The 12,707-nt window shown below is 41.5% G+C and overlaps 1 protein-coding gene across 4 annotated transcripts; it reads left to right on the top strand.

Moving 5' to 3' along the window:
• The first annotated feature begins 235 nt into the window (after positions 1-235).
• On the top strand, positions 236-12,409 carry tgfbrap1 (transforming growth factor, beta receptor associated protein 1). 4 transcript variants are annotated; one of them, XM_056412990.1, is made up of 13 exons: positions 236-863; positions 1,921-2,636; positions 2,944-3,138; positions 4,179-4,333; positions 4,455-4,537; positions 4,656-4,836; positions 4,958-5,118; positions 5,567-5,624; positions 5,716-5,859; positions 7,232-7,375; positions 8,201-8,360; positions 8,484-8,944; positions 9,210-12,409. In XM_056412990.1, the coding sequence occupies exons 2-13, from the start codon at positions 1,940-1,942 to the stop codon at positions 9,396-9,398; spliced, it is 2,628 nt and encodes an 875-aa protein (XP_056268965.1). In that variant the 5' UTR covers positions 236-863; positions 1,921-1,939; the 3' UTR covers positions 9,399-12,409. The 4 variants fall into 4 exon arrangements, with proteins under 4 accessions (XP_056268965.1, XP_056268967.1, XP_056268963.1 ...); XM_056412992.1 differs by having other exon boundaries at positions 236-978; XM_056412988.1 differs by having other exon boundaries at positions 236-1,043.
• Positions 12,410-12,707: the final 298 nt, after the last annotated feature.

Genomic DNA, 12,707 nt, shown 5'->3' with positions numbered 1-12,707 from the left:
TCTATTTTCAGAATAATATTTATAATACTAGATTATAATTAGTGAGGTATTAACGTGACAATGACTTTAACGTTTCAACCACTTAATATGCTGCCTAGTAACAATATAATATATCATAATAAATGAAGTAATCACTTAACAATAACAGCAATGTAATAACAATACAATAATAATCATTAAGGTGATATATCAGTAACTTTGTAAGTTCAAGACAAATATCACAATACAACAAACTCCTGTACACATACTTTTCACAACACTTGTCATAGCAGGGAAACTACAGGTGGAATATGATAAATGCGGTTTCCCCCCGTTAAGTGTACAATACAAAGGCCTTTCATGTGGAATGCAATACAATACATTTATTTAACACACTTGTACTTTTACTGCTATGAAATCAACATATCTTTGGTGGAATAGGTATTTTAGGAAATATTTGCATTTTGGCATCCTCTACAACATGTATTTGAGTTAAACCAACTAGTGATCGTTTGCACTCACGTTTGAGGATGATAAGAGGAAACATATTAATCGAATGTTGATTCTATTGTGGGGTAAATATATGAGATCATTTTGAATGTGTTGAAAAAACTACCAATTGCTGAGACGGTCTTGAACGCACCCCCGTATCACCTGCAACCAGCGAGAGTTTAGTGCAAATGGGCGGCGTTTTTTCTGGACGAGGAAGCCCTAAAGCGGCCTTTCAAGCTGTACTTCCCACCCTGTCGGTCCGGTGCCGACCCAAGCACCATGACTATATTAATGCTTGCATGTAAATATACGCCGTGGTGGCTGTCTTCGGAGTAGAAAGGCCTGTCGCTGGTGACCCGGCCCGCCGTCCTGAGCGCCGTGTGCAGCGGGAGGTATGCTTGAGCTTCCGGCTCCGAGAGAAACTGGGGAGTCAGTTGGTGCCCAGGGTCTTTGACAGAGAGCAGCGTCTGCGGGGAGGAGAGCAGGCCGGTTGGGAACATCCACCCCGTGAGACACACGACCCGTCACCACTTTCATGACCCACAGTGGGAATCCAGCTCGCTGTATATGAGGTGGTGCCTTTGAGCTAACGTTAGCCTCGCTTGCTGGCCCAGAAGCCACCCTGGACAAAGTGTTTAAATCTGACCACGACCTCCTCGTGTACTTAATATCACTAAACCCACGGACAAAGTATTCCATTAGCAGACAGCCAGTGGTAACCAGTACACTTTGACCATTAACTTGAGCGAACGACTAGTGTTCGCCTTTTGCTCGCTAGCGTTCAGATCTGTAGCTGTCACCACTGAAGCAACACGAGAAGAGGTGAGCTCATGTAGCTAACAGCGTTACCACAACTGTGGAAAATACTAAGACTCGACTCAACATCAACCCTGTTTAGGAAATAGGACTCACTTGTCTTTACGACGTTACTCGGGTGGTTTTTGGTAAGGATTTGAGTTGGCTAGCATTATACAAGAGTAAATAAGGAGCTATGTTACCATACCATGGCAGACTTTGAAGATGGCTTTAACATGTATGACTAAAAGTAAAAACATAAATACTTTATTTATCTGATCAACTATATAACTACTGGGGCGAGGCCATAAGTAGCATTCTTGTCATGGTGTCACCAACCCAGTGCCCAGCCCATAATGGGTGGACATGACTACTTGCATTACAGGCCAAGAAAGAACGAAACAAAATAAAATAATAAGCCTAATGCTTAAAATCTTATTGTAATCAATAGTCCACAGTCCAGAGCCAGTGGCTCAATGCCACATTTTAACTGAGCACACACTGACTTCTGTCTGCTGTTATGGTTGTATAGAAGGCTGCCTACAACTGTTCTCATTTTATGAAACAATTGAATAATTAATGGTTAGTTCTATGAAATGTCTTAAAATCGTAAAATGTTTGTTTTATGATGTTTTCTGTTTTGTCATCATCTAGTGTCGATGCCTTGGCTAAGATGAGTGTGAAGGCTTTTGAGCTAGTCCCCGCTGTGGAGAGAGAGCTCCTCATGGGCGACAAGGCTCGCATCAACATCGAGTGCATTGAATGCTGTGGAAGACACTTGTACATGGGCACCAATGACTGCTTCATCCACCACTTCCTGCTGGACGAGGTCACTTCCTCCAAAGGGAAACTTAGTTACTCGGCTCAGAAGCTGCTGCACAAACATATGGGCCTCAAGAAACCAGTTGCTGAGCTGCGCGCCGCCTCCGCTTTGGAGCGCCTGATCGTGCTTTGTGATGGAATCGTCTTCCTGGTCGATATGGTGACACTGGAGACCGTGCCCTCGGCGACAGGCGGTGGAGCCAAGATCAGAGGCGTGAACGCATTCTGCATTAACGAGAACCCTGTGAACGGTGACCCGTTCTGTGTGGAAATGGGCGTGCTCTCCTCCAAGCGTCGTACGGTGCAAATTTACATGGTGTACGAGGACCGAGTGCAGCTGGTCAAAGAGGTGACCACTCCTGAGCAACCTTGTGCCGTCAGTGTTGATGGTTACTTCTTGTGCCTGGCCCTCACTTCACAGTACATGATTCTGAACTACAACACAGGAGCCTCCCAAGATCTCTTCCCTTACAACAGTGAAGAGAGGAGGCCCATTGTGAAGCGGATTGGCAGGGAGGAGTTCCTCTTAGCAGCACATGGCGGTCTGGGTAAGTCGGGACAACAAGAGGGTACCTGCGGGGATTAGACGGCACTGAATTTAGTTCCCTGGATCTAATTAAAAAAGTATTAAACTGTGACTTTTGCATGCAATCCGCTGTCAATTCGAGCAGACATTTTAGAATTCCTTTTTGTATGTAGAGCATTTATCATGCATGGAACGCACCCTGTGTGTATCTGTGAGTTTTTATATAGTTACGAGTACTTCTTGACTTGAGTGTTTCATGATTGATCTTTTTTTCTTCCTTCCGTCTATATATATTTATAATAACTTTGTCTCTCCACATCCCTCCCCAGGAATGTTTGCCAATGCAGAAGGGGTATCGCAGCGGGCTCCAGTCAACTGGTCAGAGGGTGTGATTGGTGCCGCTGTGTCTTTTCCGTACGTGGTTGCTCTGGATGAAAGCTTCATCACCATCCACAGCATGTTGGACCAACAGCTAAAACAAACTCTTTCGTTCAGGGACGGACACATTCTGCAAGACTTTGAAGGTATCAACACATATTGCTTTCTCCAGGATGTTCAACCTGTATCATCTAATGAAACCAAATATCTATCAAAAGAAACCTGAAGGAGTAATCATCTCATTGATTGTTTATGCATTTTGCCATTATTCTTTTAGCCTGTAACGCATGTAATGCTAACAAGCTCCGAACTCATGTGACAAGAAGGTGAAGAACTGAAATATAAGGTTTCACCTTATGGTAGTATTATGTTTACTATGGATTAGAGCATACCAAGTGTTTTGCCTCTGTCAGGTATACTCATTAACATATATAAACCCCGTTGCCATTCATGCCTTCTTTTTTTATATACCTAGGTTTTAAAGAATACTACACTGTTTTAGCATTGCACTCATAACACTCTGTGACAGTTAAAAAAGCAGCTCCCTCATGTGCAGTAGTACTTCACAAGACCTGTTAACAGACTTGTGTTAAATTGGTAGTTCCCCGTTGATTTGTCCATCCCATATAAATTAACAGGGCGTAAAATCTTGTCTTCATAGGATTGTAGTATTAAAATACATGGTTGTTATACAGTAACATTTGCTTGTCTATACGGTAGAGAAAATTACTGACATGACAAGTGAGTGAGTGTGTGTGTGTGTGTGTGTGTGTTATGCAGACGGAAGCCGTCTGCTGAGCTTTCGTACAGCCACGGTATATGTTCGTTGTCAGCTTTAAAAGCTCACAGCTAACGTTTTATTTAATTTAGTACTTCATTTAAATAATATATAGTTGCTAACATGTAAACTAACATGCTTCTGTTATATAACATGTTAGAATTGCTGTACTTGCTATTTCTTTAAACAAGGTATTTTCTAAGATGCTTATCGCACTGTGTAAATGACATACCATTACAACCCCCTAACTTTAACTGTTAAGTGCTACCTTGTTGCTCACAGATCTGTGAATATGCTGAGTCTGCTGGTTTTCTTTATATATATATATGTATATAACTAAAAACTTGGGATCTCACATCTTTGTTTGAGAGTAATGATGTCCTGACCTGTGAGTGTTGTGTGTTTCAGGAAAGGTAATTCTGGCTTCCACGAAGGCAGTGTATGTCCTGGTGCCGCTGCCCCTGGAGAAACAGATCCAGGACTTACTGGCCAATCACAGAGTTGAGGAGGCGCTCATCCTCACAGAGGGAGCACAGCAAAATATTCCCAAAGAAAAGTTCCAGGTAACAAACATTGTGTTCGATGTGAGATGCATCGATCGTAATCAGTGATGGTAACTGCCTGAGCTAAGATATTGTAATGTCAATTATTTCTTTTTTGACAGTACTTTTTCTGCATATACAGATTTTGCACAAAAGAATCCTGCAGCAGGCAGGTTTCATACAGTTTAGCCAACTTCAGTTTCTAGAAGCAAAAGAACACTTCAGGTAAGAGGCCAAGTTGGTTTTACTTTGTTTGTGAAAACTGTTTGTTAAAGCAATTGTTTAAAGTTATCTGTTTGTTGTGGGACTGTTTTTGTTTTTTGCTCCCTTTTTATATTTGCAGGAAGGGTCAGCTGGATGTGCGAGAGTTGATATCTCTCTACCCTCTGCTGCTGCCAGCGTCCTCTTCATTCACACGCTGCCACCCTCCCCTCCATGAGTTTGCAGATCTCAACCACCTGGCACAGGGCGACCAGGAAAAGGTTCTGCGATGCAAGGAGTTCCTAATCACTTACTTGGGAGAGGTAAATTAATAAAATACAATGATTTATTTCCACATTTTGCATCCAGCCCATGTCAGTGTGTCGGAGGTCCTGGTAATACTCGATATGTCTTGCATACTATTTTTGTTGTTCTTGCACACAGGTACGAAGCACAGAGGTGGCCAATGGCTGCAGAGAGGACGTGGACACTGCACTACTAAAGCTGTACGCTGAACAGAATCATGACAGCCTTCTCGACCTGCTCGCTTCAGACAACGCCTGCCTACTAGCAGACAGCGTCCCATGGCTGGATAAATATCATAAGTGCGTATACTCTCATTTTTGGTTTTGATTTGAGTCTTTTAAGAATATGTTCTGAAAAATGCAGAGAATTTCGAGATTTGAACAGATTTCATAGTTTAGAGCCTTCACCTTCTATAGAAGGGTTATTGGTGGAATGGACACGCATATATAATTAATCTTTTACAGCAACCACACATTTTATAATTTTTACTGCACTGATCGATTAAGAGTGATTAGGGAAAATGAGTTGTCTCAGTTTGATGGCGTCATATTCTTACAGCTTGTAATCAGCACTTGTTAATTACCTCCCAAGTAAAACTTTAACTTTAAAGGATGAAGCGTTATTGATAATGGATGGGTGAAACTTTAATACTGTGTTCAGTTTATTCGAGCCAATTTATTTACTTTGTCCAAAAATAGTCATACGGGAGAGGTTTTGCTTCATTCAGTCTTTCTCACCCTCCCCTAGATATTTTGCACTTGGGCTGCTCTATCGTTCTAATGGTCAGGATTCAGCAGCACTTCAGGTATGAACGCCTAAAATGTGTCACAGAAGAATCAGCACCAACCCAATGTTTCAGGTATTTAACATATTCCCTCGATACTTTTCTCTGCCAGCTGTGGATTCAAGTGGCAGATGGGGATCTGCAGGACTCCACCAGAGCCGACCTCTATGAGTACATCGTGGACTTCCTCTGCTCCTGCTCCAATCTGGACCTTGTGTGGAAGTATGCAGACTGGGCCTTGCGGAAGGATCCCACCGTAGGTTACCAGTACCTTAAATCACCTCAAATGTTTAACTCTGCTCTCAAGGTTAAACGGTTGCATTAATTCTATTCAAAATTGTAATTATTGATTAAAGGGGATATATTATGAAAATTCCACTTTTTTAGTGTTTCTATATGTTAATTTGGGTATCTGGCATGTCTCCCAACACAAAAACGCTGGAAAAAACCAACTCACGCGGCTTGTTGTGGTTCCTCTATGTCAGAAACGATATGCTTGAGTGTGTCAAATGGGATCACCACCAACGTCTACGTAGATTTTGAAGCACGCCCATGTAGGGAGTCTGGCTACATGGCCTTGGACCGCCACCCACCACCACTCGAGCCACCCAGTTTAAAGACGGTTCGGTGACCTTAGCCAATGTACAAACCAAAAAAAATTTAGAAGTGAGATTCAGAAACGTCCTGTTGAGCCCTAACTTCTCGAACTTGTTTGGGAGCCTCTTCTTGTTCAGGGTCTGACTCTGGTTCAAAACGATATGGTTGCACGACGCTATCTTCATCTGCAGTAGCCATATTTCTACAAAGGTAATGGCTCGCTGGGCAGGCAGCAGCTCGGCAGCCATCTCGTGGAGGAGGGGAGAGGGGGGAGGGGGGAGCTGGCTCATTAGCATTTAAAGGAACAGGCACTCAAAACAGGTTTATCTGTGGGGAGGTGTTTTTGACAGGGTAAAAAGGGTGCTGTTTGAAATGATTCTTGTGGTATTTTGACCAAAATATATTACAAACATTTCATTAAGACTCCAAGGAACCAGATCAACTTGTGGAAAAATGGGCATACGATGGGTCCTTTAAGTAATTAGTAACCCGTGAATAACCAACAATTAGCCAAGAGGAATCGTTCTCTGATGATAAAGGGTAAAACCATAAGAATCTGTATTCTAAAAGTGACAATGAAAAATGTCCATATAGGCACAATTTTATAAGTTTATAAGAAAGTAACCTTGCCCCTGGAATTTTCAAACAGGGCGACGAGATAAATTCATGTTTGGCATTTTAATAACCGCTTGTAAAAAAGCGCTCACCAGACGCTGGCTGCTTCCTGAGCCCCCCACGATTCAGGAGTGGATAGACATAGTAAATGACATCTATGTTATGGAAAGGATCACCTTCTCCCTCCGCCTTCAGAGAAGTATGTTTATTCAACTCTGGGACAAGTGGGTGAGATATGCAAAACCAATACGGACAGATCCTGTGGAGATCATGAATGAATAACCCTATATATATATATATATTAGTGTGTACTGTGGGTCGTTGAGTACCTTGTACTCTGCATGCTTTCTCCTTAATTTTCTGGCACAATGTTTTGAATGAAGTGGTAGAGCTTTCTTATTTGTTGTTGTTTGTAGATGGGTGTCCACATCTTTAAGAAGAGGCCGTCCAGTAAAGAGCTGCCAGAACTGAACCCTGATGATGTTGTCTCTTACCTGGGAGAGCACAGCCAGGCGCTGCTTCTCTACCTGGAACACCTGGTGCTGGAGAGACGGATAAAGGTACAATAAAAAGGCTCCGTGGTGAGAGAGAACTGGGAAACTCTGCTCAAGTGTCCTTGAGCAACACACACATTCTGTGTGAGACCAAGAGGTTCTGTGTGGCAGCTGATCCAAACCGAAAACATTCTTGCAGGGAAGCATGTGACATAGGAGAAATGTCCCTTCAGTCGTAGTTCTTTGAAGTACTGAATTGATTATCATGGATAGAGACTCACTATTGAACCCATCCTAAAAATAAGGCTGGTCATATGAGACAGAGGCTCAGGGGTTGGCACTGTTTCTTGACTTGTGAGCTAGGTGGCCTTTTTAAAGGGTATGTATGCACACCGTTAGTTTCTGCCTGGCTCCTCCCAAGAGTTCAGCAACATATGTACTTGAGAAAATGGATTAATTTAAAACTCAATTTAACCAAGATAATTTCACTTAGAGCAGTGCGCTTGTGCCCTGCTCACAGATTCCCACTGAAAAGCCGGCCAGTACAACCACAGTCTGATCTGCTGGTTGATGACATGCAAGTCTCATGGGCATGCAAGTTGTTGTTGTTGTTATAAGCAGATGCAGATCCTGTTGGTATCCAACCGCAACACTGTCTTTCTATGTTGTGTTCTTTTTTAATTTAGTTTTAAGACTATTTTTAATAAAAGTTCAGATTAATGTAATTAGAAAAATGCTGTTTACACACACACACACACACACACACACACACACACACACATACATACACACATACACACACACACACACACACACACTGTTCTTTCTATTATTTTCACCGAAGGAAGTAGATTAAATTCCGATTGTTATCTCCCATGTTTGTGGCTGCAGAAGGAGAAGTTCCACACACACCTGGCCATGTTGTACCTGGAGAGGGTCTTGTCACTGTTGTCGCAGTCACCAACAGACGAAGAGCAGATCTCTAGAGCTCGAGAGAGGCTCCAAACTCTGTTCAGGGTGTCCAACCTTTACCGTGCAGAGTTTCTGTTAGGTGAGTCACAGGTTTTATTTGTAAGATGGACTTTTCTAGTTTTGCATAAACTTTGATAAATGCTGTTTTGCTGTATTTTAAGGATTCGACCCTAAATATATAATGTTCTCCTGCTGTGTTTAGGTAAGATGGAGAACTGTGAACGACTGCTGCTAGAACGTGCAACACTACATGGAAAACTGGAGGAGCATGATAAAGCACTGCATATATTGGTGCACAAGCTAAGAGACTTCCCGGCTGCTGAGGCCTTCTGTGTATGGGCCTCTTCTTGCCGGGATTCGGTGTATCGAGAGCAGCTATTCCACCTGCTCTTGGGGGTTTATCTAGACGGGAACCCTCCTGAGAAACCCCAGACTGCAGCAGGAGCTGGAGACCTGGAGATGGCAGCAGTGGACCTCCTAAATCGGCACGGCGAGGTGTTCGATGCAGTTCGGGTTCTGCACATGCTTCCTGAAGGCTGGTCACTGCAGCTGCTGCGGCCCTTTCTGGGTCGAGCCATCCGGGCCAGTATGCATGCCTGCCGCACCTCCCAGATCGCTATGGGGCTAGCCCACTCAGAAAACCTTCAACTGCTGCATGACCGGGTGAGAAACACTTGATGTGATTTCTAAAAAAAAATATTAACAGAAATGTCAACCTTTTTTAAATTTCCTTGTCCTGAATATTTTTGAACTTATTTTATAACGGAAGAACAAATGTTCACATTTACTTTTGACGCATGGCGACAAGTTGGCATATATTGTCCTTATCATATTGGGATTATACCATCTTCTCTTTAAATGTAATCTTTAAAGCGTTATCTTTGTGCTCATTACAGCTTTCTGCTTCTTTCATGTATTTTCTCCTCAGTTGAAAGACCGCAAGAAACCAATCTTTGTGTCGGAAAAGAAAGGATGCCACCTGTGCCACAACACCTTCAGTGAGCCTGACGTGGTGTGTCTGCCAGGCGGAGTGCCTGTCCATACCCACTGTGTCGCCCAGAGAGTAAGAGACTCTCCCACAAAGAGACAGTTAACAAATAGCAGTAGCCATACGTGAGACTTGACGCGTCAAATTGCCACCTGATCTGTGATCGGAGGCATCAAACGAAAGCAGGACGTGCTGAGGACTGTGGGGATAACAAAAAAGCACAGAACACCCATTGCCATAGAGTCTGCTATGGAGCTGGTTAGAAACACAAAGAAAGCTGTGTGTATGTGTTGTGAGGGAGAAATGGTTGATTTCATCTATTTATTCCTGCATTTATACCACTCTGTCAAACTGCAAGTTCTCAATAGAAGTTAGACCCCGTTCAGAGCTGGCTTTGGCTTGTAAGATGATGGCTTGGTCTGCTGCCTCCCTGATGCAGGTGATTATTTGCTTATAGAGCGCGGAAGGGAGATGCGATCACAAGTGGTCAACCGAGAAGCATTTTAATGCCGGGTGTGAACTGACGACGGGTTAGAGCCGTCCACTTGTGGTCGGATCGCCTAAGACGCATGTTGGCGCCAGGCCTGAACGGGGACTAAGAAACAACAGCTTATTCACCCGGCCCATTAATCCATTTGAACAAAGATGTAATCAAAGACAGGCTCCTGGCCTTTCCAATGGGTCCAGGGCTGTACCGGTCATCATCTGATAAACTACCTGGCCTACCGAACGCAAAATATTTGAAACTTTTTGCAAATATTTGCCAAGCATGCAGAGTATTACACCACTCTTACAGTTCTGGTCTCATCACCTCATATGGGTATTGTATTAATATTGTCCTAACTTGCACATTGCAATGCTAGGTTTTAATGTGAAGTACTACAAAGATCAGTACTGATGGAAACTGAGTCTTTTATGTGTGTCTTTTACTCGGTGGGATCTGGTCTCACTGCTTTATTTCCCCCTCAGCTAGAAGAGCACTGGATGTTGTATTCACAGCACTTCAGTCCAAAACCTATTCGTTATCATGGCTAGAAACTCTGTGGAAACAGTGTAAGACACTACATGAAATCTCACATTGCTCTTCTCCTCATCACTGCGTGTGACTGGGGAGTCGATACTCAAACTGCATCAAGGGCCAATCAGATTGACTCTCTAAAACGTGCACAAATCAGATGATGTATACGGATCACATGTCATAGACGCATTGTGAAACGTGACAGCAAATGTTACCACTCGGATATAAGTGATGTGTAGCATATCGTCATTCAAGCTCCATAATTTCTGTCTGGTTTTGAGTAACGGAGGAATAAATCAACAGGGATCTTCTCCACTCGCCTGCTGTCCTTGATCCATTTAGTTTGTTTGGCTCAAACATCGAGCGATAAAGATATTTTTTATCCTGGCAACACAAAACAAAAGTCAATAAGTGGCAAACATAATTAATAGGTACACATTTGACTCCAGAGGGGGGTCTTCGGGAAGGGCATGGAAATATTTAGTTCCAGACATTTTCAATTTGAATACCCAAGATAATTGTAATTTATCACCGTTATTATGCTCTGTGTGTTATTCAGGTTTTTATTTTTTATTTTTTACAGTTTACACATTGCAAGATATGTTGCTAAAAAATACTATATACATTTGACTAAAAGATGGCAGTAAAGTGTTAAATGTTGAAAAGAAATTTCCATCAAATACAGGTGGATTATAATGGAAAAATACATGTTGGTATTTATCACTATTCTACTAAATTACCTGAATATCCCTTTAATTTGTGGTTAAAATCTAAATTGAACTGTTTAGAACAAATGTGTATTCAACACAACCCATTCACACCCTGATCTCGGGTAAAAGGAAGTGCTTTGGCACTCTATGAACATATCTTCCTCCTGTTGCGTCATACTGTGACAGTGTACAGTACTAGCATGAAAACCTCCAGATTAAACCGTTGATGTGGACGAAGAGGATTTTCTACAGCATTTCTCAAGAAAGAAACAAAAACTCATAATGCGTGTTATCGCACTGCACATAACTCCTTCATTTTATTTTGAAAATTAAGTGAAAACAAAACCTACATCATTCACATCTTTGATTGCTCAAGAACAACACCTCGGCTCTCATAACTGTTTTATCTTTAACTTTTTCACCTTGACAAAATTAGAGTATTATTTCACCAAGAGGTCCTAAAAGATGTTGATTGTCTAATCTAATTATTTGTGACTTCTCACAAATTGTGTTATCAAAGGTGGCAAAAGACAAATGAAATGCATAAGTGAGCAGTGAGTCAACCCTGACCAAAACTATACGTGGTTACGAAAAGCTGCTTTACACAGAAAACCCTCTTTTATAAAGTTAATTCATTTTATTTCACCTGTCGCTCATCCTAGAGATGTCCTACACTGTCGGCCTGTTTCCGAAGAGGTTTACCCAGATTTACAGTTAAAAAAACAAACGGCTATTGAGATGGTTGTCATTTTTATAAGATCAGAAGACGCTAGAATTTAATCTGACGCTTTACACACTACACACTGAACAAGATATTCACTCAAATACATTTTGGGGATAAGAGAAAATCTGTCAGTATTTCCAAAGGTAAGCTTCCATCAACTTTATTTTTTAGCGTTGGCATTTTATGAGTAGGCAAAAACTAAAAAGTCAGAAGTGTCTCTTCCATTGTTTCTTTTCAAACTAATTGGCATTTGTCCAACCTTCTACTGTTTCTTGGGTTTTGCTTGTTTCTCTGGTGCTTGTGCGGTTGACGCCAGCCTTCTGTAATCGCAACACAATTCTGTGAGGGAACTTTTCAAAAATGGGACTATTTTTCTAGCATGGAGATCTGAATGCTGTAGATTCTGTTGACATGACTCACTTTCCATGACAGGAATTCACAGCTTCTGCATAACTCAACAGTTTAAGTGTAGCTTGCTTAATTACAATGCCTCCTAACCATGACTTCAAATATTCATAAAAAATACAGTACATTTGTGTAAAAAAACAAAATACTATTGTATTTTATAATATGTATACTGTTATGTATATACTGCATTTGTACTTGTTTGTTGCTATCTAAATCAATGTGGATGGAGTGTACAAACTGTAAATCCGTTGCATTTTAATAAACATGAAACTATATATCATCTTATCTCAAGTCTCCCTATTCCCACCATTTATGGTTTGGCATGACTATTTGTTTTGTATTTGTATTTATTTAAATTTCAATTAACTTCTTTATCTGTATCAAAGAATAATCATGGATTTAGTTTTTAAAATGTGGCAGTGTCTTAAAAAGCACTAAGCTGATATGTTATATCTCTTTTGATGGTACAAATATGTAACATTGTTTCTTACCAATTACAAGTTAGCCTGAGCCATTGTAGTGTATTTGTTTGATGCTTTTAATGAATTCATATTATTAATTTAGGCAACATTTTCAAG

Source organism: Pseudoliparis swirei, chromosome 4 (assembly GCF_029220125.1).
Source record: "Pseudoliparis swirei isolate HS2019 ecotype Mariana Trench chromosome 4, NWPU_hadal_v1, whole genome shotgun sequence".
NCBI classification, from domain to species: Eukaryota; Metazoa; Chordata; class Actinopteri; order Perciformes; family Liparidae; genus Pseudoliparis; species Pseudoliparis swirei.
Note: the sequence above shows the minus strand (reverse complement) of the source record. Positions and strands in the feature narration are given on the sequence as shown.

Excerpts from the sequence above, each read along its gene's own strand:
- tgfbrap1 (XM_056412988.1), top strand. Across the intron at positions 4,334-4,454 it reads TTCCCAAAGAAAAGTTCCAG|ATTTTGCACAAAAGAATCCT; the intron begins GTAACAAACATT and ends CTGCATATACAG. Across the intron at positions 7,376-8,200 it reads TGCTGGAGAGACGGATAAAG|AAGGAGAAGTTCCACACACA; the intron begins GTACAATAAAAA and ends TTGTGGCTGCAG.